The sequence below is a fragment of the Phaseolus vulgaris genome, chromosome 7 (assembly GCF_000499845.2).
Source record: "Phaseolus vulgaris cultivar G19833 chromosome 7, P. vulgaris v2.0, whole genome shotgun sequence".
In the NCBI taxonomy this organism is placed as follows: domain Eukaryota; kingdom Viridiplantae; phylum Streptophyta; class Magnoliopsida; order Fabales; family Fabaceae; genus Phaseolus; species Phaseolus vulgaris.
Window position 1 is genome coordinate 347353 of NC_023753.2, and position 25128 is coordinate 372480.

General features: G+C 34.8%; 2 protein-coding genes across 4 annotated transcripts in view; one reads left to right on the forward strand and one right to left on the reverse strand.

Annotated features, from left to right (window-relative positions):
* Nucleotides 1–13: 13 nt before the first annotated feature.
* On the forward strand, nucleotides 14–1350 carry LOC137828321 (uncharacterized). The gene is made up of 2 exons (XM_068634842.1): nucleotides 14–794; nucleotides 843–1350. Exons 1-2 carry the CDS (start codon nucleotides 162–164, stop codon nucleotides 1290–1292), a joined length of 1083 nt encoding a protein of 360 aa, XP_068490943.1. The 5' UTR covers nucleotides 14–161; the 3' UTR covers nucleotides 1293–1350.
* Nucleotides 1351–2802: 1452 nt separating this feature from the next.
* Nucleotides 2803–25128, reverse strand: part of LOC137828322 (callose synthase 9) — a 34983-nt gene continuing 12657 nt past the window's right edge. For all 3 annotated transcript variants that reach the window (XM_068634844.1, XM_068634843.1, XM_068634845.1), the window contains 39 exons: nucleotides 25006–25128; nucleotides 24735–24837; nucleotides 24527–24650; nucleotides 24229–24418; nucleotides 24051–24103; nucleotides 23793–23853; nucleotides 23566–23647; nucleotides 23429–23478; nucleotides 21897–21983; nucleotides 21647–21732; nucleotides 21442–21466; nucleotides 21207–21283; nucleotides 21026–21107; nucleotides 20736–20896; nucleotides 20504–20624; nucleotides 17865–17962; nucleotides 17666–17756; nucleotides 17427–17587; nucleotides 17245–17354; nucleotides 15994–16128; nucleotides 15567–15635; nucleotides 15303–15480; nucleotides 15067–15181; nucleotides 14709–14828; nucleotides 14453–14568; nucleotides 14279–14362; nucleotides 14095–14207; nucleotides 10012–10064; nucleotides 9774–9950; nucleotides 9143–9190; nucleotides 8582–8740; nucleotides 8193–8306; nucleotides 8024–8112; nucleotides 6435–6593; nucleotides 6262–6364; nucleotides 5265–5384; nucleotides 3920–3970; nucleotides 3650–3832; nucleotides 2803–3253 (listed from right to left, as the gene is read on the reverse strand). In XM_068634844.1, coding sequence (XP_068490945.1) covers nucleotides 3017–3253; nucleotides 3650–3832; nucleotides 3920–3970; nucleotides 5265–5384; nucleotides 6262–6364; nucleotides 6435–6593; nucleotides 8024–8112; nucleotides 8193–8306; nucleotides 8582–8740; nucleotides 9143–9190; nucleotides 9774–9950; nucleotides 10012–10064; nucleotides 14095–14207; nucleotides 14279–14362; nucleotides 14453–14568; nucleotides 14709–14828; nucleotides 15067–15181; nucleotides 15303–15480; nucleotides 15567–15635; nucleotides 15994–16128; nucleotides 17245–17354; nucleotides 17427–17587; nucleotides 17666–17756; nucleotides 17865–17962; nucleotides 20504–20624; nucleotides 20736–20896; nucleotides 21026–21107; nucleotides 21207–21283; nucleotides 21442–21466; nucleotides 21647–21732; nucleotides 21897–21983; nucleotides 23429–23478; nucleotides 23566–23647; nucleotides 23793–23853; nucleotides 24051–24103; nucleotides 24229–24418; nucleotides 24527–24650; nucleotides 24735–24837; nucleotides 25006–25128 — 4308 coding nt within the window. In that variant the 3' untranslated portion in view covers nucleotides 2803–3016. The remainder of the gene's footprint in view (nucleotides 3254–3649; nucleotides 3833–3919; nucleotides 3971–5264; nucleotides 5385–6261; nucleotides 6365–6434; nucleotides 6594–8023; nucleotides 8113–8192; nucleotides 8307–8581; nucleotides 8741–9142; nucleotides 9191–9773; nucleotides 9951–10011; nucleotides 10065–14094; nucleotides 14208–14278; nucleotides 14363–14452; nucleotides 14569–14708; nucleotides 14829–15066; nucleotides 15182–15302; nucleotides 15481–15566; nucleotides 15636–15993; nucleotides 16129–17244; nucleotides 17355–17426; nucleotides 17588–17665; nucleotides 17757–17864; nucleotides 17963–20503; nucleotides 20625–20735; nucleotides 20897–21025; nucleotides 21108–21206; nucleotides 21284–21441; nucleotides 21467–21646; nucleotides 21733–21896; nucleotides 21984–23428; nucleotides 23479–23565; nucleotides 23648–23792; nucleotides 23854–24050; nucleotides 24104–24228; nucleotides 24419–24526; nucleotides 24651–24734; nucleotides 24838–25005) is intronic.

Genomic DNA, 25128 nt, shown 5'->3' on the forward strand with positions numbered 1-25128 from the left:
TCCATTAGTTTCTCTCTTGCAACAAAAATAAATTAATACCACTCAGAAACAAAAAGGAACAAAAAAAAGAACTAAAACAAAAGTCTTATAAAGTGGCAAAGGAACATGAACACAACGCAAACACACTCATTCTCAGAATCGCCTTCAATTTCTCCATCACCATGGCCATGAACTCCACCAAGTCCAACAACTTCAGCGCCACACTCTTTCCTCTCTCGGCTTCCAACACCGTTTCAAAGAGAGAAGCCTTAGCGGTGAAAGGAATGAGCCAACTGGGGTTGAACCAAAGGGTCGAAAGCCTGAGAAAAATCTCATTGGCCACGAAAAGCAGAGCAGTGATGTTTCATGGTAATGCTGCAGAAAAAGTGAAGGGCAAAGAGGTTCTGAGGGGTCAGTTTTGGGGTTCATTAGGTGATGGTGGCGACACTGAGAGGATCTTAAGAGCGAGTGAGATAGTGAGAGTGAAACTGGAGAATGCAGTTTGCAATGCAATTACAGAGCAGAGTAATAAGAAAGCGAAGGAGATGGTGCAAGCCAAACTCCTCTCTGCCTCACCATTCGCTTCTGAAACTGATGCTGTTGGTGGCACTTCATCAACACAGCTTGCGATCATTGCACCACTCCAAAGGGGAAGTTTTCTGAACCATTTTGCTTATCCCTTCCCCAACAACTGTAAAAGTTCCCATTTTTCAGAGAGTGAGGTTGATAAAAGCATGACCCTGTGTGCAACTCCATTGAGTGTTTGTTTTCCCCACGAAAGCAACTATGGGAGGGAGAAGACGAGAAACAGCAACGTGGGTGGTGAAGCAGTTGAGGATGTTTGTTGCAGGGAGGATGATGAGAGGGAATACGATGGTCGGATGCACAGCAATCCGTACAAGAAGAACGGACCGTACACGTGCCCGAAGTGCGGGTGCGTGTTTGAGACGTCGCAAAGATTTGCGGCGCACGTGAGTTGGAGGCACTACAAGTACGAGACGAAGAGTGAGAGGAAGAAGAGAATGATGGCGAAAATACGAAGGAGGAGTCTGCGTCTTGAATGGGAAAATGGTGCACTCACTGTTGTTGCTGACCATGATGCTCCCAGAGCCACTGCTTTTGGTTTTGCAGGAAACAATACCAACGTTGCTGCTCCTCCTGCTACTGCTACTGCTCCTGTTGAGGTGAAGACTGAAACTGAGACTGGTGTGGGGCTTCAGCTTGCTCCTCCTCCGGGGTGGCCAAAAAGAACTGGTGGTGGACCAGAATCTGCAGGAGGTTGCAGAATAAAAATGGAGGCATTAGACAATTGAGTGCAATGCACCATTGGTTTCAAAGTTTTGTTTAATTGTTATTCACAGGATCAGGATCAGGAGAGTTTGCACTAGTTCTTAATTCTTCACCACTTGTTTGAGTTTTCTGTTATTTCACTTTGTGAATTGAAACTTCAAGGTTTAATTTCCAAGATTTCATTTTATCTCGTTGATTGAATGAGCTAATTTAATTATTCACCCAAATGATTTAGTTACTACTTACATAATCTAGGAATAGAAATAGATCAACCTCAGACTTTTACTTAACCTTGTTTGATTCAAAAGGTAGGAACAACATATTTAAGTAAATATAAAATAATACGTTTTGTAACTATACTTTTCTGTCCATGTTTTTTGTAACTTCCATGGATATTGCACATTTTGTCACACCAGAATGAGAAGCTATAATGAGGCAATTACTTTCTGCACAATATGCACCCCCATTTAAGTATGAAACCAAAAAAAATACACTTAAATAAAATGGGTTTAAGATAAAAATACATTTGGATCCTTTCTGTAACATATTTTTGAATTGTATTAAGAAATTGTTTTCCAGCATTCCGAATTTTTATTTCCCGAACACAATAAAATGGGTTGTATTAAATAATGAAACAAGTGATTCATGCTTGTTGTGGCCCTTGGACCTTTTAACGATAAAATATTACAATCAAAATTTAAATTTAATTTCCACTTAAATCTACGAGTAGAAATTGATCATTTAATCGTATTTGATTCATAAGGTAGGAGCAACATATTTAAGTAAATATACATAATAATATTTCAAATAATTTTATTAATATATATATTAAATGTTATAATGTATTAAAATAATATATTTACTCTCTTTTCAACTTGGTAAAAACGAAACATTGACCTACATTACATAAAAGGTCACAGCTATAATATTATTAAAAAATAGATACATATATAAAACAAACTTTTGAACATTAAATTTGAAGTCCAAAATAATTTGTTACGAAAATGTTTTAAATGTTTCTGCTGTAATCAACCAATTGTTGGACATTTATCTTCTTACATATGATCGGTAATGACAAAAAAAATAAAAATCTGAGACTAATATTTTATTTCTCGTTTTAATTTCATTTTTTTTATTTAGTGACCAAAAAATTGCCAAGATAAATAAAAAGCTGAGATAATGATTTTTCAATAATTGTTACAATAACAAAGAAATTACACCTAGATATTTTTATCTAGTACATAATTGAAAAGATTATTTATTCACAGATTTTAGGATACGACTTTATGATTATGTAGCTAGCATCTAGTTTATTGCAAATATTTCACATAATTTAAATTTAAGTTTATTCCATAAGCTTCATACTGTTATGAGAAACCATGAATAGAATTTTGGAAAATGGAAATATGTTGAATATCTGGTGAACCCTTGGCAATCCTCAAAAATAGAAAGCAGTTTCATGACAATATCTACTAAAGCAGGCAGTGCTGATATTGAATGATGGAGGGAACAAGTAAATTGGAATACAAAGAGAATTCAAAACTGATATTGCATACATTAAACTTAATGTTACATCAAACGATTCATACACTATATAATTGATGATACAACTATTCACAATGCTGACCTACAGAAAATTCAGACTTCCTCCTACAAGAAAATTTACTAACACTCGCCCTCTGGCACGAAATCTAAAAGGCATCATTGATAGTATCTGGATTAGGAACAAGGAATGAGGCAAATAGAACTATATCCCAGTATTTGGATTGTTCCCAGCTAGAATTAGAGAAATTTCTAACCCTCGGCTAAAAGCTTGGTTAAACATGAGGCGAGTTTGGAATGTTGATACAAAAGGGAACCAGGAAAAGAATGCAATGGGTACAAAAATGAGCATTCCCATACCAGCGTCATAGAGTCGAGCAATTGATCGAACAGATTTCCATAGTCCTAGTTTCTTCATCAGAGGCTTCCATGCAGCAGCAATCTAAAAAGGAACATCAAAGTTAAAAGGTCAGACTGGAATTTATCCTCCTGCTTGGGAGTCAGCTTGACCAAATGAAACTCATGTCGGAGTTTCGTTTATTTTTACTTTCCACTTTTAGCTGACATGTTTTCACTGATAATAAAAGAAGAAAAAAATTCTTATCACCTTCCTGTTTTCTAAAATCCTATTATTGACTAGAGATATAACCAATAGTCCTTATAAAGCCAAGAAAGGCCCTACTTTATTCACATTCATTTTATCATAAAGTCCCTACTTTATAATCTGGTTTTATAATCTACTTTATAATATAGAGCCAAGCCCAAATATTAAGAAATGCAATCAAATTGTGTAAAATAACAAATAATACGATACAGTTTAGAGAAAAAGAAAACTCACAGACAGAATTCCCCATCCAGTAGGAATGAAAGCCAGTATAGAAGCAAATATGTCAGGTAAAGACAAGTCTGTCAGTATAACTGCTACGACTAAACCAGCCAGTGCTAACAAAAGGGAGACTCCTTGTATAAAGCGCAAAAGAAGCTGGAAATTGACCGATATCTTCTGGCTGAATGTGAATACCTATTGCGCAAGAATAAAAATAGGCATGAAGATGCAAAATTACCATGTACATTTAAATGAAGTCAACACACAATGCATATTTTTCACCTTGAAAAGAATTATAAGCACGGCCAAAACTACCCACGAAAGTCCATAAACCTGTACAAAAATGTGAACATAAGCAGTCAGTTCACAAACCAGTGCACATTCTGTATATGCAGATACATAAAAAGAACTGTTTCAACTTTTGACTTTGGACAGTCAGTTATCTATTGGACCCTTCTATTCATATAACTTATAAGACATTCTATTCATTAATCAAGTATTATTTTCAAATCAAGATATTCTTGAAACAATTTTATTTTATTATTGATCAGAAAATGGATTTCCAATATGAGTTGTATCCCGATCTGGGCATAGAGCTCAAGCGAGATTATTAGGATTTTTATCTGGTCCTTCTAGGGTTCTGAGATGGGGGCATTGTTTGAGGTCCACAGGAGGCGGAGATGGCATCCTTGCGGATCTTGTTGATGGAGGGCTCCACCACAAGGCAGAGGACAGTGAAAATTTCTGGTAATATACAGTCACCGACAACCGACCCCCTTGCTGGTCTTTGTCTTATTGCTTCAACAATGTCCTTAAGTGGATTAAGCAACTACTTCAAGAGTTGAAATTTTGTGAAGTTGAGTAGATGAAACTATATTATGATAATCAAGGCTCCCCTTGATATTGCCTCCAATTCAGTATCTTATGAAAGAACCAAACACAAATGACCAACATGCATTAGCCGCTTCACAAACTTGCATTCAATTTATATGTTCCAAGCTTGGCACATATAATTTATAAGCTCCATCTTGACGGGAGAGTTGAAAGAGGTGATTTTTTGTTTTACAGCTTTTATATCTGTTTTTGTGTGTACCTAGCTTTAGGCTAAGAAACATAGGTCGTAGCCTTCCTTTTAGAAATATTCTCGTACTTGTATTTTTATATATATTTATACATCAGCTGAGATGAAACTCAATGATTTTTGGCCATCACTAAATTCAAGTGATGCTACATGTATTATGGACAAAAATCAGTCATAATAGAGAATTCGTTCATTTAATATCATTGTTGAAATATGCCAAACCTTAGATTCTCTAATTCTACAAACCCTCTGAATCACATTTCAGAAGAGAAACCAATTCAAAAATAGAGAATTGTGTTACAGATATAAAGCATGTGATAAATGTGTAATTAGGTATTAACTGAATTATAACTAGTTCGATAATTTGAGTTCAGTTAGAGATTATCTAGGATTATAGAACATGTAGGCGTGTAAGTAAAAACCTGTGTAAACGATTACTAATTAATCACATAACTTACATAAAATATGGAAACAAGAAAAAAAATTTTAAACCAGTATTTCTGCAAAAGGAAGGAAACAGAAAATGAAATAAAAAGTATGTAATACCGTCAGTGAAGTGCTAGTTCCTTTCACGTTAAGCTTGTACACAATGCCATATTGAAAGATGAAAAATCTAAGACTCAAAATGGTTTCAGCTATCCTTGAACCCAAGCTCTTGATATGAGCCTGTAGATGAAACAATTTATGAATATGAGACAGATATTTGAATAAAATCAATAAGCAATGTTGAAAGCAACTAACGGAAGAGGAAATATGACAGAACTTTAGGATCAACTTTGGCTACAGAAGAAGTATCATGATATATTCAAATATTTTCACATAATTTTATGAACTTGAGTAATCACTAAAAAGTATCATGAGATGCCAGATGAAAGGAAACCAAACTTAAAAAGATATACTGCATCTTATGGAATTGTTTCATGAATGATGGACATGGTTCATCTTGCTGTAATAATCTCAATAATAAATGTTCACTACATCTTGCATTAAATGCAATAATACATTATAGCAGTCCTAATTACCCATATCCTTTATCTTGGAAAAGGAATGGATCTTACTGCAGCAAATTAATTGAATTATATAATAGTTTATCTTGTAGATTTGCTCGTTCCATTCATTAATAATAGATGTCCACCACAATCCCATAATGCATCATATTAGTCCTTGTTCATGTGCATTAAAATAGAGAAGCTACACAGTCAATTACATGTCGCCATCTAGTAATCTTGAGAAAGAGGGAATGCCTACACTGCATGGGGGATTAGCTTTATCTTACAGCCGAAGATTAATTACATCATTTAACAGTTTATATGGTAGTAATTATTTATTTCTTTCATCAATAACTGTCCACCACAATTTTGCATCAAATCCATGATGCATGATATCAGTCCTTGCTCATGCACACGAAAATAGAGAAGCTAAAGCTCCTTTGAATACGCATACCAAGACTGTTATCCTGAGGAAGAGGGAATATCTACTGCTGCAAATCTGCTTTCCTATATAAATTAGAATACACAACTTTAGAGATGTCTGTGCTAATTACCAGTTCTTCTTCCCACCAAGCTTCCCAGCTTTCTTCTCCCTTAACACCGATTCCACCCCTGTAAAGTAGCCAATTTGTCCAATCTCGAAAGTCTTCCACCACCCTAAAAAGAACACCATATGAGGGAAAATAATTATGAGTCATGCCTGACAGAATACTAAGATAATACTTACTTCTGCCATTCAAATCCAGATGGGTTGAACAAATATGGTGCAAACAACCAGGATAGAGCCATAAACCAACTGCTTATACTCAGAAGAATATACGAGAGTGCACCACCTTCATTATAGCCATAAGCAAGATATACTATCAACAAAAGTGCAACCTCCAACCTGAAGACAAAACATGGGAATAGAATTGTGATATCAGGGAAAGGAAAACAAGGATGCAATCTAAATGAGAATAATTTCACAAATACCAGATGAAAAAATATTTGCACTATCATAATAATGCATGCAAGAATTTCTAAAACCATTAGCCCAAATATAGTGTTCAGTATATTGGTTAAATTAGCAGCAATCAAGTAAATTTAGTTCACTTTCTTTAAACCTCCCAGTTACATACATATAGAGATCTAACCATATAGGAATCAACACAGTAACATTTGATGAGATTCTGAATTCAGAGAATCTGTATTTTTCTCTAAATCTCTACATTTCCTTTTCCTGATCTTTCTATCAAATTCTATCCCTATATAAAAATATATGGGCTAAGCCCGTAAAGATTTAGTGAAAGCATCTATTAGTTGATCATTTGAATTAACAAACGCAGTCCTGATATATCCAGATACAATCATTTCCCAAATAAAATAACAATCAATATCAATATGTTTGGTCCTTTCATGAAAGAGAGGATTTGAGCTAATATGGAAAGAAGCCTTAATGTCACATATAAGTGTCATTTGACTGACTTTAAGTAATTGTTTAAGTCAAATAAGCTCACAAGTAGTTGAGGTCATAGTTCTGTATTTTGCTTCCGCACTAGATTTCGCCACAACATTTTGTTTCTTGCTCTTCCAAGAGATCCAATTATCACTAGTGGAGACACAATATCCAGAACTGGATCTCCTATCCGAAGGAGATCGTGTCCAATTAACATAGAAATACATACAACCTTAGACTGATTATTGTGTCCATATAGCAAACCTTTTATAGGTAACCTTTAACGTATTTCAATATACGAATCTACACATGGAGAATTAATAAATTAGGTAGGAGTTTGGCATTGAGAAGGACTCTAATACCATAATAGAGAGTTTAAGTCTAACTCATCCAAATAAAACAGGGTTTGCAAGGTGAGGATTCCCTCACTTATATACTAAAAATTAGTTTATCTCGAGTTGATATGGGAACTCCAACACACGCTCCTCAACCGAGACATATACATTTCAAGCGTGAGACTAGATATAAGTTGAGGGTCTAACAACGTCCTGTCCTGATAGGAGAAACAATAGGCCCAATAAACCTCAAAAGGATAGGCGGCTCTAATACAAAAATAAAATAAAAATAGGCATAGGATTAGTCCCTCGAGTGTATTGAACACATAGGGTTATGTATTTATAAATAAATAAAAAATGTAAAAGATATGGGCTAAACCACATCTAACAATTTCCAATTAATCAGGAGTATTTAGCTTGTGCCGCCTAAATATCATATCTATTCTAAAGGATAAATAGAGACATGAAAATAATATGGATGAAAACTTGATGTAGAACGGTGACTCTAAGAGTAGAGTTTTCAGTAAGAGAAACAGAAAGCCTCACCCTTTAACAAAATGACTACGAGAGTAGAGTCTGTAGTTCTCTGAAAACTTTATATGTCGGACAACAAACCCCCGGCCAGTTGCTTGATACTGTTGAGAAAAAAATAAAATGATCAAGAGTTTTCAGAGGATAAGTACAGAAAGAGATGCCACAGAGTAGGCAGACAAACCCTTGCACCACCATGAAGAATAGTCCGACCAAAATAATGTGTTCTTGTACCCAAGGAAAATGTGAAGAAGACGGTGCATAGCTGAAATTGCATTGTGACAAAACTGACAATGGCCTGCAGAGCAATAAAATGTGTATTTCCAATTATATGCAGGGAATTAATTAAATATACAAGTTCAAGACCAATTCAACAGGGAAGAAGAAACACTAATTTTTATCCTGATACCAATAAAAAATTCTTTATATTCTACATACTTCATCTCTAAACTCGGAGATGTGACCAACAGATGCGTGCACATGCCAACTTCTCAAATATTGGTAATATCAACTATCTTGTATGACTGGATTTCTTCGGTTATAGCTATAAAGTTAAGGAATACACACACTTACCCTCAAGAAACCTTGCTCAAGAATGAAGCCCAAAATCATTGGCACAGCAGTGAAGATACCAATTTGAAAGAGAAATTGTGTATTCAAAGCAGCACTCAGTGCAGTGTTCCCAGTTATCTTAGCCCTGTCAATAATGGTTTCGCCAACACCAGATAGTGCCTGGAAACAAGTTCATTATAGGTATTTGTTTGAATTGAATGTACATAATTACACTAGCAATGTTCCCGTTCTAAAACTTGAATCACAGGCTACCTCTTTGTCTATTGCCAATCAGATACAAAACTTGAAAAATACTTAGAAGATGAGTGATTGTTACAAATAATCTGATTGAAACAAGACAAAAATGCCACAAAATGACAAAAACAACCCATTGATGATGGTAAAAAAACTGAAATGAAACCATGTACAACTCAAGACATTATAGACCTGAATCTGATTTGAACAATAGACATTTAGCTCTATAACTACAAAACTACAAAATTTTGAACAAAAAGGAAAAGATAATCTCAACACGAGAAACCATAGATAAGTACCATGAATGTTTAACACAATCCAACTTACCAGATAGATTTTCCCATATAGAAAGGCATATACAGTCAGCACTGTTAACTGCAGGATGAGAAAGACAAAAAGTCAAACAATGAAGAAAACGTGGATATAAATCTATGTATGCTGATGATTCTAAATTGTACTGTGTGGAATATTTCCATAAGATGTGTCAGTATGGCTGGGTAGTCTCATTCTGAATTGTAAAATCAACCAGTTAACAGTTGTTATTGCTTCTGCACAGAAGAACCTTTACCACCAAGCCTTCTTGCTATATCAAAGTAAATGTTCTTAATAAAACTATTTGAGTATCATCCACTTGTAAGGTCATTTTACAAGTTGCAGTTCTCCCTAGACCCTTTAATTTATCCATTTGCTTCATGTTTTTCACAAAAGAGACACTATTGCTTTCTTTAACAACAAAACAACCTCAAGAATATTTATCTCAACCTCTCCATAATAGGTTACTCCATCTCCACATTATAATTTCTTCTAACCTTCTATTTTTTTCCACGTGTTGGCACTCCATTGCCAACAATACTCCACTATAAAGACCACATTCCCTTGTTTGTTGTGTTGTTTAGAGTGGACTCACGTACTTATTAATTCAAACAACATAGAATAATTTACACATAACTGGGCATACCATGGTACAAAAGTAGTATCCAACTGTTGTAAAATAAAAGGACATCATCCGGAAAAAATCGAAAAGCTGCCCAAGTCTGTATACATCACGGCTGAGAACTTGTTCACCGTTACCACCTGAAACTTTTCCTTCAAATAGTGCAATTTGATTGAGCCCAACATCTCTTCCCTTACCAACCTGTAAATTAACTATTAGAACAGGATTTGTTGTATAGGAATTACTAAATAACAAGTCTCACCTGAATATATTCATGATGTGTAACATTTCCTTGACGTAAGGTTGAATTGAATCCTGTGAATTAAGAAGCACATAAAATAAGTGTAGCAAAAGGAAAACAAAAAAAATCTGAAACTGCAATTCCAAACAGTACACGCTAAGACCTAAAGCTAAATACATTCAGGTAAATAAGCGAATCCCATTAACAATACTTCAAAGAAAAATGTATTACACATCATAAATGAGTAAATAAGTAAATATGATGCGAGAAGAGAAACAAATATTTTCTGTAAAATTAGTGAGTTTGGTGTTAAGAACCTCAAGGTATAACAAGTACCTCCTCCTATACAATACAGGACTCCTAACAACTGTGGTATTCCATCTCTCCCCGTTAATTAGTTACCCCAGCCTTTCATAATTCTCATTTTTTTAAAACTTCCATCTTTCTACATTAAAAGTTACAAATTCTAAATAGAGTAGAAAATATATTAATGCAATATGAATTAGTAACTGTCCAGGTACAGTGAACCATGAATCCATAGTTTATCTTGCTTCTCTCTGAATTCTAATAGCAGGACAACACTTCATCCCAAGTTTACTGTATTAAAATTTTTAATATTTACTCTGTTGAAGGTATTTGGTAGTGTTAGTTTATTAGTGCATGGCAACAACATTTTCACTTCTCTTTATGGTTTTATTTTCATTATTTGTACATTCATTAACTATATGGTTTATAATTTATTTACTTCACCATAATAAATTTAAGAATGACTAATTTCAACTAACAAAAGGGAAAAAATCACAATTTATGCCTTGTAGTTAACTTAACAATTTTTCAAGGAAAAAGCTAATACAATGACCCTCCCCCCGACCTGTGCAAAGCAGAGTCTTCTGGCATCAAAAAGATTTTTGGTCTTGCTCTCATTAAATTGTAAGCTACATAGGGCATATATGTTGGTCAATAGAATCTAACCTATCTACCGAAAACTATAAATGTGACCTTAGGCATGTGCGCTCATGTCATACAAACAAAAATTCTGACAACCCTATGATTAAAACGCACAATGCAGCAAATGTTCAACCAATGTTCAACAAAAATTCTGATATTCATTTTGTCTTTTTAAAAATGAATTAGAGCTAAATCAGTTGTGTTGGAGATCTCAACAATTAAAGATATAATCTCAACTTACAAGTCGGTTTTGTTAAATTGAATTAGGCTTAATGACTACTGTTGCATAATTAGGAGAATTATGTTATAATTAAGTGCAGATTCCATTTTATATTTATTAGGACAGATTTGTTAGTGATTTTATTTTATTTGATTTGTACAGCTTTAAACACTCATTATTTCTGGCTTTCATTGCCTATTATTTCTTTCTTTAATTAGGTTGTAAAACAGTCTATAAATAGAGACTGTAATCACATTTGTAAGATATCTCAGAAATATATTTCATCTATTTCTTTCCACTTGGTATCAGAGCCATTTCGAGCCTATCCTAGCGAGTGTTTGTGTTGGGCCTATCGTGCCACCCGCTATCGGGCCGCTATCGGACCACCCATAATATATAGTCCCACGCACGAGTTGGTAGTCTCGGCGTGAGGGGGGTGTGTTGGAGATCCCACATCGACTAGAGAATAGAGCCTTTCATTGTATATAAGTGGGTGCAAACCTCAACCTCATAAGCCGGTTTTATGGGGTTGAGTTAGGCTTTAAGTCCACTTTGTAATATGGTATCAGAGCACGAGGTGACCATACTCTGTTTATAAAACATTCTCAGAATGGTAAACTCACTCTACTTTTGATCTATGTAGATGATATGATTATTACAGGTGATGATGAGATTGAAAAACAAAATTTGAGGGAGAGACTAGCTGCTCAATTTGAAATGAAGGATCTTGGGAAGCTGAAGTACTTCCTTGGGATAGAGGTTGCTTACTCGAGACAGGGCATCTTTATTTCTCAAAGGAAATACATCCTTGATCTTCTCAAAGAGATTGGTAAGTTGGGTTGTAAGCCCACTGGAGTGCCAATAGAGCAAAATCATAGGATTGGGAATGATGAGGAAAACCCAAAAGTGGAGAAGACACAATATCAAAGACTTGTGGGAAAACTCATTTATCTTTCACACACTAGGCCAGATATAGCCTATGCAGTTAGTGTGGTTAGTCAATTTATGCATGATCCAAGAGAAAGACACTTGCAGGCAGTAGATAAAATTATTCAGTACTTAAAAGCCTCTCCAGGAAAAGGATTGCTATTCAAAAAGGGGGAAAACTTATCCATGAAAGTATATACTGATGCTGACTATGCAGGATCGATTGTTGATAGGAGATCCACCACAGGCTACTGCATGTTCTTGGGTGGAAATCTGGTGACATGGAGGAGCAAGAAGCAAAATGTAGTTGCAAGATCAAGTGCAGAGGCAGAATTTAGAGCCATGGCTCAAGGGGTGTGTGAACTCTTATGGATGAAGATCATACTTGATGACCTAAAAATAAAATATGAAGCTCCTATGGGTTTGGCATGTGATAATAAGTCCGCTATCAGTATTGCACACAATCCGGTTCAACATGATCGAACAAAGCACGTAGAGATAGACCGACACTTTATTAAAGAGAAGTTGGATGATGGTCTTATAGCCACTGAGTACATCCCTTCAAGACTCCAATTGGCAGATATGTTTACTAAGGGACTTCCCATAAAACAATTCGAAGATCTTACTTGCAAGTTGGGAATGATAGATATACATTCACCAACTTGAGGGGGAGTGTTGCATAATTAGGAGAATTATGTTATAATTAAGTGCAGATTCCATTTTATATTTATTAAAACAGATTTGTTAGTGATTTTATTTTATTTGATTTGTACAGCTTTAAACACTCATTATTTCTGGCTTTCATTGCCTATTATTTCTTTCTTTAATTAGGTTGTAAAACAGTCTATAAATAGAGACTGTAATCACATTTGTAAGATATCTCAGAAATATATTTCATCTATTTCTTTCCACTACTACTTTCTGCGTCAGAGTCTATTCTAAGGGTTGTTGGACCTATCGTCTCAACCGCTATAGGACCTATCCAGTCTTTATCATGAGGGTGGGTGTTGGAAATCCCATGTCTAGATATATGAAAAAATTATAATATATAAATGTAGGAAATCTTATCTTACAAAGTCGGTTTTATAAGGTTGAGTTAGCCTTAAAGTCAACCTTCAAAGATGGCATTAAAATCTATCCTAGCAAGGCTTATTGGGCCAATCGTGTCACCCACAATCGAACCGCTATTGGACTACCCACAAATATCTTTTCCCACACTTGAGATGTTCAATCCTCAATATGAGGAAGTGTGCCGGAGAACACACATCAACTAAAAATATGACCAAGTTATAGTATATAAGCGAATACAAACTTTACCTTACAATTCAGTTTTGTGATGTTGAGTTAGACTTAAAGTCTACTTTATAAGAAACTAAAAACTTTGATTGTGTCTAAAACATCAGCAATGTACCTACTCTCAAAAGCTGGCCATTAAGGTAGGGTGGGACATAGGCACCACATAATACACATGTTCATATCATATCATAGCACCATTGTTCAAAAACCCTCCATCAGTCAAAAGCGTACACAGACTTGATAACAACCCAAGAACTTGGGGAACACACCCTTAAAAGTCAGTTAGAAGAGAGGAAAAACCAAATTCTTAAATACTCCACTGAGAATGCCAGACTACTACATGTCGAATACGCATAACGTGGAGTGCAGTCCTTGTTATAATGATTTTACTTTGAAGTGTTTACAAAATAATAAAGTAGCCATCAGATTTTTAAAACAGCTAAATGGTAAGAATGGATGGTGAGCCCTAGTGTGGTGGCGGTACAGTAATGATTTTGTGGCTAGTTTGGTCATGGGTTCGAATCTGAAAACAGCCTCATTGCATATGCAAGGATAAGAGACTGTGTACAATGATCTCTCTCATCAGAAGGAGCCTTAGGGGTACATTACTTTTCTAAATGGCAGTATTCACAGATAAATTACTGTATTGAGAAAATTTGACATTTTGGCCCCTTCCCCTGAACTGCCAAATTTAAATGAAGCAGCCGTCATACCTGAATAGATATCTTCACTAATGTTGATAACACGAGAAGCTTTGCTGATACCACCACGGGTTATGTGAAAAATTCTATCAAAAACATCAGGATGCCCATAGTGCATGCGAACCCTGAATAGAATTGTCATTCTTAGTTAGATGCTTGACAGGAGAAATAATTACTTATTTTCAAATGTGCTTACTTCAATGGACTTGCTAAAACCCGCTGCCCCATAGTCACGAAACTAGTTTCTTGATTGGACATAAATGACGCTAAAGATGAGACACTGCATCATTAACAGAGACATTAGATAGAGGTGCAAATGAAACAAAACCAAGCAAAACGGACACTAACAAAGGATTTAAGTAAAACATACCTTCCAGTAAAGACATGTTCTCTAACACCAAGAATTGTAGGAGGACGAAGCCCGTGATTAGAATGAAATTCTTCAAGAAGGTTCCTCATCTTCAAAGCCTCTTCAAAATAGTTATCCTATAATAAATTCTAAATCACGTCAAAATAAAGCAACAGCAAAAAACTTGTAAATTACCACAACATAGATCCTTATGGATCATGGCAATCGATTAAGAAAAAAATAGCCAAATCCAGATAGCTATTAAAACTGGTATGACCTGATTCATGTCAATTGTTTGGATTGCATTTCCACGGGTAAATATAACAGCATGATTTTGATTCTCGGGCTTCCCTTCACCCAATTTAGGATTTCCAGGTAACTTCACAGAGTATATCTCCTGTGAAAAAAATATCAATCCATTTCAATAAAGGGAGGTCACAAAAATAAAGCAACCTAAGTAATTATGGACATCTAGTTCAATAACAGAAGGTAGTGAAAGTAAAAGTAACATAAGTAGTTAAGTCAGCTATCGGAATTTATCACAACAGATTAACGGCTAACTTTGTTAACCAGAATAAATATAAAAAAAGTATAAAAGCTAGTTATTATATAGAAAAAGTATAGAAGAACGGCACCTTGTCTTTCCCATTGACATCAGCTTTCACAAGCTTTGAATAGTATTCTGTGTTCACTTTTCCCTCTTTTAAAGTTTCAACAACATCAATGAATGCGACTCGGAGAGCTTCATTTCTTAAACCAATATTGACACACACAAAAAAGATTCCACCACAGACTTGAGCATTCAATGATTAAGAAAATCAATTAGTAAACAAAATAAATGAAGTTTGATCCATAGAATTGTTGAACCTACCTTTGCATAAGTAAAGCAATATCAGCAGCCTCAGGCTTTTGCTCTTCTTTCTGCTTACCATAAATTTGACATGTCACAACATAAGTGAACTTAAGATCTGCCTGGGCACGTGCCTCAGGAGATAATTCAAAGCCATGTGTATCAGTTACTTCATCACAACCTACTGCAGCCTCCAAATCTAAATTATGAAAAATTGAAATAAATGAAAATTGGTTACAAACATGGCACCACCATGAGGAAAACCATGAAGTTCAATGTCCTTACCTCCAGTTGTTGACCTCTCCAAATAGGTCTGAAGCATAAGAGCTTTCCTATAATACATCATACCCCGAACTGTGCATTCCAAAAATAAAGAGCAGTAAATGTAGTAAATTTCTTGCAAGAGATATCTTCCTTGACATTGGTCCAGTGTGTTTAAACGTATAACAAGTCTTTTTTAAAATACATTTGAAACAATACTGTATCGATTATACAAAGAGATCTAACCCTACTGTATCGATTACAAAGAGATCTCTAGAATTTTCTAACAGCCTAGTTACATGTAATATTCCACATTTCCAAATAATTTATATATTATACAATCTTTAAATACATGAATTAAAATATATATTTAATCGTCACAAATTGCCATGTTTGGACTAGTGAAAAAGAAAACATAAGGAGAAAATCAAGTTAATTAGTAAAACATTACCTGTTCTAGCCAACGTTTGCCCCCGATACGAAGCCCAAAATCGCAATTCAAGAATATCACTAGAATTATCATTAAGTTCACTCTCACTTGAATTTTCGTCACGGCCAATTCTAGCAAGAAAGTTTTTCCATTCATCTGCAGTAAATTATGAAAACTATCCATTAATGGATGACCAATTAAAATTTATACACAAGAATGTATAGATAACAACATAGTAATCAATAATGGATCCTAGATCAGAGAGCTGACCCCAAAAGTGGGGATAGTGGGATGACTGCTAGGTTATTAGTCACTGTGACACATCCTGAAAGCAACTACAACAACTCCATTGCTTATCTCCAATTCTTTGTGCTTAACCGATTTTAGCAATGGAGCCAATGAATTGGAATTGCTTCAATTGGTACAGTTTTACAAATTTCTAAACAATAAATATTTCAGTTCGATTCTGTGGCACCCATTTAAGCAACTCATCACACTGGATAAAAAAAATAGTTTGTTTCAAAGTGCGCTCTGCACCATACCTACACTATCTCACTTAAGCAACACAGCAATTTAGATGCTCTAAGAGCTCATAATAATTGCTGAAATTAGGCCAGTCCAATCACCCTCAGCTTGCAAGATCTCAGTGGTAATTTTGGTTAATTAAACAGCAGATTTTGTACCTTACAAGGGTATTCATATAGGTTCCTTTTCTTTTATGTTTCTAATTGGATCTATTTATAAAATATATGAAAACATTTGAACATTCCCTAAAAGTATAGGGATGAACATATTAATTTAAAAAAATTATTTTCGGGTTTGGTAGGCAGTCAGTGCTCCAATCACATGCTGAAAAGGAGAGTAGATGGCTGGAACACAGATTCAGTGTGGCATCTCCAATGACATCACAGAATGGTGGATTTTGCCAGAATTACTAAGGTGAGCCGGTGATATGACAGCCACTGCATTGGAAAATGAAATAGCTCACCAGAAAACAACCCTTAGATTGAGCCTAAAAGTAATTGGTAAGCCCTTTATTTGGTCACTAAAAAGAAAATAATAACAGTGACAAAAGTAAGTTGAGAATTTCACAGGCCCAATTTTACCCACAAATTCATCGGACAAGTGTGATTTTTACATTAGCATAACCATTCAATGCAGCTCAGGCAGAAATAGGATCAACCTGATATGTTTCAATTAAGCCAAATTAAATCAAGCAGGTCATACCGTTCTACTCTGATATTCTGATAGAAGGAAATGACGTAAAATTACCTGGATAAATTTTCTGAAGGTAGAACAGAATTGATATTCCATCTTCATTTTTCTTGAGGAGTTCAGCCATGCTATAAAGCACGATCTCAGAATAATATGGAGTGAAAACACTGCACAAACAAAAAGAAAAGATAAGCACTGACAAAATAAGGGCAATAATTTCATCCAGAGAAAAGATATACCTGAAGGATAACATCTCCCGAACTGGCTTTGCAACAGGCATCTTCATAAAAAGTGAGTTTGTGAAAAACTGTAACCGTCGCCTGGCCTCGAGGTTTTTAGGAATGCTTGAGGCAGACTCTTTGATAGTCAGCAGTGAATACAATCTTCTGACTTGCATTTTCTGCATGCAATCAAAGGTTAAAAAATTCGAAGGTAAGTTATTTCCGCAGTAATATAGAAAAATATGATTGGAGCATACTAAATCTGTATTCTTCGGCCATTTCAGCTTCTCAAACAAATGCCCTTCATTCCTAGCTTTGGTCAGTAAACTCCAGGTTTCATAATTCTCCCTATACAAAAAAGAAAAGAAAAATCAAAATTAATTCTCCCTGATGCAGGCAAGCAGGAAAACAGTATTCAAAAATCAATGTATGCATGCAACAGCAGTTGTGACAAACCTCATATTTATAGGAATGACATCAAGTCGCATAACATCATACAGATCCTGAATGGCCCTAACAGCACCCCTTTCCAGTTCAGGTGTTTCAGTTTCTCTCTGTAAGATGTCAATATAAGAATAAGTTCAGATTTCAACAGCATGTTAAAATTCCATATGTAAGGCACCAAATACACGAACGCATGCTTTGTGCTCACACCCACACACAAATAGATTGATAGATATATAACACATGCATAAGCCAAATTCATTCACCAGAACAAAGTGATCAAATAAATCCCTTAACAGCAACTAATGCACATGAGCAGTTTCCCTTCTAACAGATTCAATTTATTACAAAATTGGGTCAACATAGGTCAAATTTCTACAAGGCTATAACATTATGCCCACCCAAGACAACCTATTGTAAAAGTATCGAGTTGAGCATGGTCAATGAAAAGTTCTGGTATATCTATCTAAAATCCTACTCCAAAATTTCCCAGACACCTTACTATTCAAAAATAATTGTGAAGCAGAGAGAATTTATTGATCCAAATATTAGTGATGTAAATGTCAAAGTAGAGAGAACGGTATTTATGTAGATCAAGTAGCTTCCAAGAGAAGCTAAGAGACTAACTGATAACCAACAGATGTCAAGCTAACTGACCAACACACACTATCAGACACTAACTGGTATACACTATTAGAAACCAACTTTAGAGATTCGTTTATTACCTTTTTTTTTTCAAGCAATGAAGATATCTGGGTTGGTGTGTGTAGAGCTGAGATATAATCTGACTAACTTTATTTATATTGTAACTTAGCTTAGGTTAAAACTATTATGTATGAGTGGTAGAATAGATTCATCATAGGCTAAGTAAACTTTATTGGAAAGCTGTTTTTTGGTAGTCTCTTTCTGTACCTAGGATTACTTGTCTTTTGCTCTTTCCTTTCTCATTATTGTATCACAGATCTATTGTATATAAATATAACCCACCTAAGGGAGACCTTTTCCAGCTCTCAAAATATATTTTATTTTGTTCTTTATTTTCTAGTATGAGAATACAGTGGAGGGATTTGGCTAGGACTCTTGCTTCAAGCATCCGGAACATAAAGAGAGACTTTACTTCGGCAGCCACAAACCAAAGGGGCGTAGTATTGTTAGGTGTCTCTATGCATGAAATTTTTTATTAGCATTTGTAAGTAACTTAATGAGGAAGTTGCAATAGCAGATATAACTAGAAACATTACAGACTTTCAAATGAAAGAGCGGAGAGGAAGAGATATCTTGTCATTAGGAAATGAAATGAGGGTTTTTAGGCACTGGGAGGTGCACACCTCAATGTTATGCAGTGTGTCTTACTTTGTAAATACGGGAGTTTTTACATATTCTATCTATTAAAGTTACCAAGTTTCTATCAGACATGTTCCACTGGGGTTGTTAAAATCACACCAATAGTATCCTAATTCAAGACAATTTATCAAATGTAAAATCATTTTCAACCACAAATAAATCACAGGTGAATTCTGAACTATTCCTGTATATTACAAATGGGAATCTGAGCTGTGCATTGTCTAATTATTGCACAATTAGGTTGCATCCAAACCAGGGTTGATTCACATGACTATTATTCTGGCGTGGGTATGCATTTTACTTTATGAAATTAGAGGGAAAGTGAAGAGATCCCTCCCTCCAATGGCTCAAGTAAGATTACTTCATAGGCTCATTCGATCATGTGATACAAGAACATGCATACGATTTCTTATTATTATTATATTTTTTATGGGTATTTTCAAATAGTAAATATATACATTCTACAAAATCATAATTAGGAAACCAAAACTTACAAACGAGTATTTCCAAAGTATCCAACTGAAAATGTCAAGAAATAGAGCAAATTGTTCCTTCATATTAAAAACCACACATCAAGCTGAGTATTCGTAAATGGTATGTGTCGGAGATCACAAAATGACTAAAGATATGACCAAATTATAAGGGGGTGTAAGCATCACCTAAGTCAGTTTTATAAAATTGAGTTAGATTTAAAGTCCATTTTCTAAAATGATATCAAATCTATCCTAGCAAGATTTATTCAATTTATCGTACCACCTAGAAATATTTAGTCTCACCCCCCAAGATATCTAGTCTTTGACATGGAGGAATATGTTGAATATCCCACATCGATTAGAGATATATCAAAATTTTAGTATATAGTTGGGTGCAAATCTCAACTCTACAAAATTATAGTATAAAGGTCACATTCTAAGAGTCTGCAAAGCTGAATTTGTCCTTAACTAAGAATAATTGAAAATGTACGGAGTAGGAGGTACTGCATGAGTGTAAAAGTTCAAGTTTTCACCCATTTCTTTTAGCACTTTGAAGAACAAGACTAAGCTTCTATGTGAAACTCAAATTTCACGAGATGTTCTACGTTTGCATATTTCTGATTAAAAATTGACTAAATAAACCATCGCAAGAAGCACAACACCCCACAATCACACTCAACAATCAAACATCTGAACAAGACCATAGACCCATTTTACAAATATTAGTAAAACGAAAGACATACAAGAGTTTATTAGAAAGTAGAAAAGAATACAAGAAAAAAACAGGGAGAATATGCCAAACTATAACTATACTAAATAGGAATGGACACAAACCAGGATCCCCATCAATGCAGTTACTCTTGATATCACAAGAGCTAACTTATGTAGATTGATGTCCAGATGAATACTCCTCTTTGTGATACTAGAATTAATATCATCATATATCCTTTCAACCCTAGTAAAATGGAACAATTGTAAAGAAACAAGATATCAAATACCATAAATTAGGTTTACCATTTAGAGGAAACATAGCGTGATGCACTACACTATTATAACTAATACTTACCACTTCCTTCCCACATCATCTAGTATTTCTATCAAAATGAATTTAATAGCATAGTAACACTCTTGAACGGCATACATCATATAATCATCCCGGGAAATCCTATCCCAAAGCTCATCTTGGGTATCTTTACTCTCAACAGCAATATCCCTAGCCAAAAATATCTACACAATCATGCAAAAAGAAAAATTAATGAATATTAACAAAATGAAGACATAGGAGAATAAAATCAGTTAATCAGAAAGAAACAACAAACATAAATACACTGAATTATCCAAATATAACTGAATTACCTTGCTTGACAGTAGAAAAAGTGGCCACTGAACCATTGGAAGATCCCCAGAATTCTTAGGCATTAAAAGCAACTCCATTTCGCTGACAGCAAAGAAAGCATGACCATGCAGGTATTAAGTATGAAGTGAAGAAAAGGTATAAACTGAGCTAAAAAAATGTACAGCAGTTTCTATTACTAACAAGTTTGTCACATAATCCTCCTCCCTTAGATTTCTAATGATCTCATTCCAAAAGGGGGCAAACCGAGCAGCATCAACCTTTAGATGAAAAATAATTTAATATAAGTAATCAAAATGAGACCAGTGTACTGTAATCTTCCCATCAAGAAGTTTCTTAATCGAGAGTTAGTGCACAGGTATCAAGCAAATAAATACATGGATTTAAACTTATTCCTTTGTCCTAGCAAAACACTGACCTGAACAGAAGACTGATGGGAACTCCTGAAAACATAATATTGAGGAAAAATTATATAAGCTTACTATTCAAGGAGCAAAACTGAAAGAAGAGAGGATATATTCTGATATAGCTACAATACAGGTAGTAGAACACATACACATAGCCATCTTCCAAATACAGAACTAAATCACAAAACAGGAAAAGTAGCATTTCACGAGCAGCACCTGTTGGTTAGAGGAACGTGAAGTGTGCCCATAAAAGCTCCAGGAAACTGCTCAAAAAGTTTGTGCACTGCCTCCAATGACCTAATCTGGTGAGCACATACATACCGCAACAAATTTAATATGCCAACTAATCTTCGTTTCTAAATTTTACAGGACAGGACTAGCAACAGGTGGAAAGATATAAATAATAGCATACTATCAAGAAGATTTGCAGTTGGACAACTATAACAACTTAAAAAAGACTACTTACCTCTCCCAGTCTATCTCTTGCACCCAGCAAGAATCCCCAGACAGCCGATACAAGTGTGTAAAACACATGAATATCAAGAAGATAAATCTGAAAGAATGAGAATAAACAAATTGGAAACGGAAACCAAAACACTCAAAAACATAGGGGAAAGCAATTTTGCATTACAGTTAAATTGAAGGGAACAAATATAAACTACGGAATAGGACAGAGGTTTCAAGAAATCAATTTCCAGTGTCACATTGCTGCTGAATCAATCATTTCCAGTCTTCATTTCTTGAAAAGATCCTAGAGTACTCAAGCCAAGACTGTAATACAAGCCTCTTTCATTGGTGTTATAAAAGCTATATGGACAACCAAAAACAAGATCTGCTTTGATAATCATACACTAACAATATCCTATGACAGTTAAAAACATGATTTGTATTGAGTTTAATCAGGATGGTAATTGTTATACTGGTTCTATGAAATCCAACAAACAAGACCTCATATTCTTAAAAGTTTTGTAATAAATATACATCCTAGAAAGGTGGCCCTATGTTCCTGTCTTTTGGCTTCCTCCTACTTGTCATTGGTTTAAATGCAGAACTGATGAGCAATTAAGCCTTATCCTGGTGTATGTAGTCGTGGGGGTAATTTTAGAGATCATCATGCTTCCATTGTGGTTTGCTTCTCTTCATATATTGGTGTTCATAATGCCTTGTATGTTGAGGTGATGGGAGTGATTTTGGCTATGAAAGCTACTATCTCCAAAGGCTGCACTAAACTTTGGATTGAGTATGATTCTCAACTTGTTAATCATGCTTGGTCCAATACTTCTATTATTCCTTCGGATCTTCAGAGTATATGGATGAAATATTTACTAAATTGTAATACCACATGCATTCACTTTTCGCATACTTTTAGAGACAATAATCAATGTGTTGATAAAACTTGTTGAGTTTGACACAAAAGCTCAAGGTTACACTTGATGGGAAAATGTTCCTAGCTTCATTTGTCCTAGATTTTTTAGTGATAATTTTGTTCTACCCTTTTATAGGGATAGGCATTAGTGGGTCAGCTGTGCTCCCCCCACTATTTTTTGTGTTTTCCTCTTATTTATGATAAACTGAGGTGCTGCATATGATTGATGCTGTTTGTGGTGCCAACATACACAATTATGCCAATAGGAGACCATTCTATGTTTTTCCAACCACCAAAAAGCTTATATAGTGTGTTGACTAATAAATCAGTGAAACACCTGAAGATATCTTTTTTAAAGTGCTCACAAAAGAGCTTTTCGCTGAAAAACTTCTTTTGAATTCAAATAAAGCTAATCCAAACACACTATCAGACTGCATAACAGAAACTCAGTTCCTGCATAATCAAAACATGCTATATTAACAACCCTGCAACTTCACAACACAATTTCAGCCCTTGTCAGACATATTTCCCAATTGAGTAAGAGTGGTTAAAAGGACTAAGATATCCTCCTGTTATCTTAAAATAATTGAAGAAGGGGGTGGGAGGTAAAAAATCAATGGCAATGTACTCACAGCAATCACAGGAGCCCATACGCTAGCAACGGTCAAAGCATTATGATTATCTGCAACAGTAAAAGCATTTTGATAACTAATAATATCAAAGGAAAGACAGAAAAGACAATGACCACAGCAATCACACCAATGCTTACTTTTGGAGACAAAATCATGCCAAGAGTAAACTATATTAGTCTCTTTTATAATATCCCTTGTAGGGCCCACCAGTGGCCGGATCTACAAACCACAAAAATATGACAATCAAAATATACAAACATATGAGCTCACAGGTTTATGTATCTTCATACACACATGAACAAATTTGTCTAATTCCATATGTATCCACAAATACAAGAGCAGAACTAATGTATGTATCACCAACCTGAAGAAAGTAAGCAAACGCAAATTTTGCACTCAAAATAACAAGCCAAAAAAACATATACCTGAGAAAAAAAAGAAAGGTATCTAATCAGTGGATCTATGCAACTTCAGCATGTAAAATTAATTATAAAGCACACAATTCTTAACTCGTCAATATTTAAAAGAATGAATATATCAACAACTTTAATGTAAGAACCTTGTTTTTACAACATGTATTAGAAATTTAAAAATTAGAAAAAAGACAAAGTCTAGGGTATACTTTATGAAATCAGCACTCCTTTCATACATTCCCCGTCCCACATAATGCCGTTCCTTTATAAGTGAACAGAAAAACAACAATAAATACAAACACATCAATCAGCATAATTCCACATTATACAGAACAAACAAAACTAAATGAAGTAATATAATTAGCAACAACTGAAGACATAATAAACCTGGCGTAACCACTTCACAAGCCGAATAAAAGACCACTGATCACATTGATTTGTTAGACGATGACATGCTGGTATCCGCATGAGGAAACTAATAAAAAATTGGACACCAGCATAAATCCCTATGATAATTACATACAATCTGAAAACAACTGAGTTTCCATTTGCTTTACTCTCTTCCTGGAGTGCTTTTCTGCAGTCAAGCACAAACAGAAGGAAATGTAGAATTACTTACAAATTGAAAAAAAAAAAAAACTGACGAAAGGATGAGGATGCATAACAGAAGAAGGCATATACATACACATAAATGAAACTTAAGAAAACTGAAGCACCGCTGAACCAAAGAAAACGTAAAAAAATTCTAGTGATGGCTGTGCGTCTTGTCGTTGAATATGCACCGTACATCATGAAAATGTCCAGAACACCTAAAAAAGAAATGAAAAATTGAAAATATAGATAAATGATGACAAGAAAATACATCAAGAAAGACATAGGAGATAAATACATACTTTCAAAAAATTTCATCACAAAAAATGTAGGTCCAAGACTAAGAACCTCTCGCAAAGTCTTGCCATTGAACTTTTCATCATTGAATGCAACGATGGCTAGGCCCTGAAAAAATAAGTAACATGCAGACGAAAAAACTAAATGCCAGTTAAGATTACATAACTTACAAGTCTGAGGAGAAAGAAAGCAGAATTCAGTGCTAAAAACAGCAGATTGAACAGCAAGTATTTTCCAAAATTTAATGACTATATAAGAATAAATTCAAGTACAAACCTGAAACATCATGAAAAGAAAGATCCACAATCGGTGGAAGCTATGATAAAGATGAAAAAAAGTTCGATGTTCCACAAAAGATGTTTTTCCCTGATGCCTGCTGCTGCCAGAAATAAGCATTTT

Excerpts from the sequence above, each read along its gene's own strand:
- LOC137828321 (XM_068634842.1), top strand. The coding sequence starts at position 162 with ATGGCCATGAACTCCACCAAGTCCAACAACTTCAGCGCCACACTCTTT. Across the intron at positions 795-842 it reads AGAAGACGAGAAACAGCAAC|AGGGAATACGATGGTCGGAT; the intron begins GTGGGTGGTGAA and ends GAGGATGATGAG.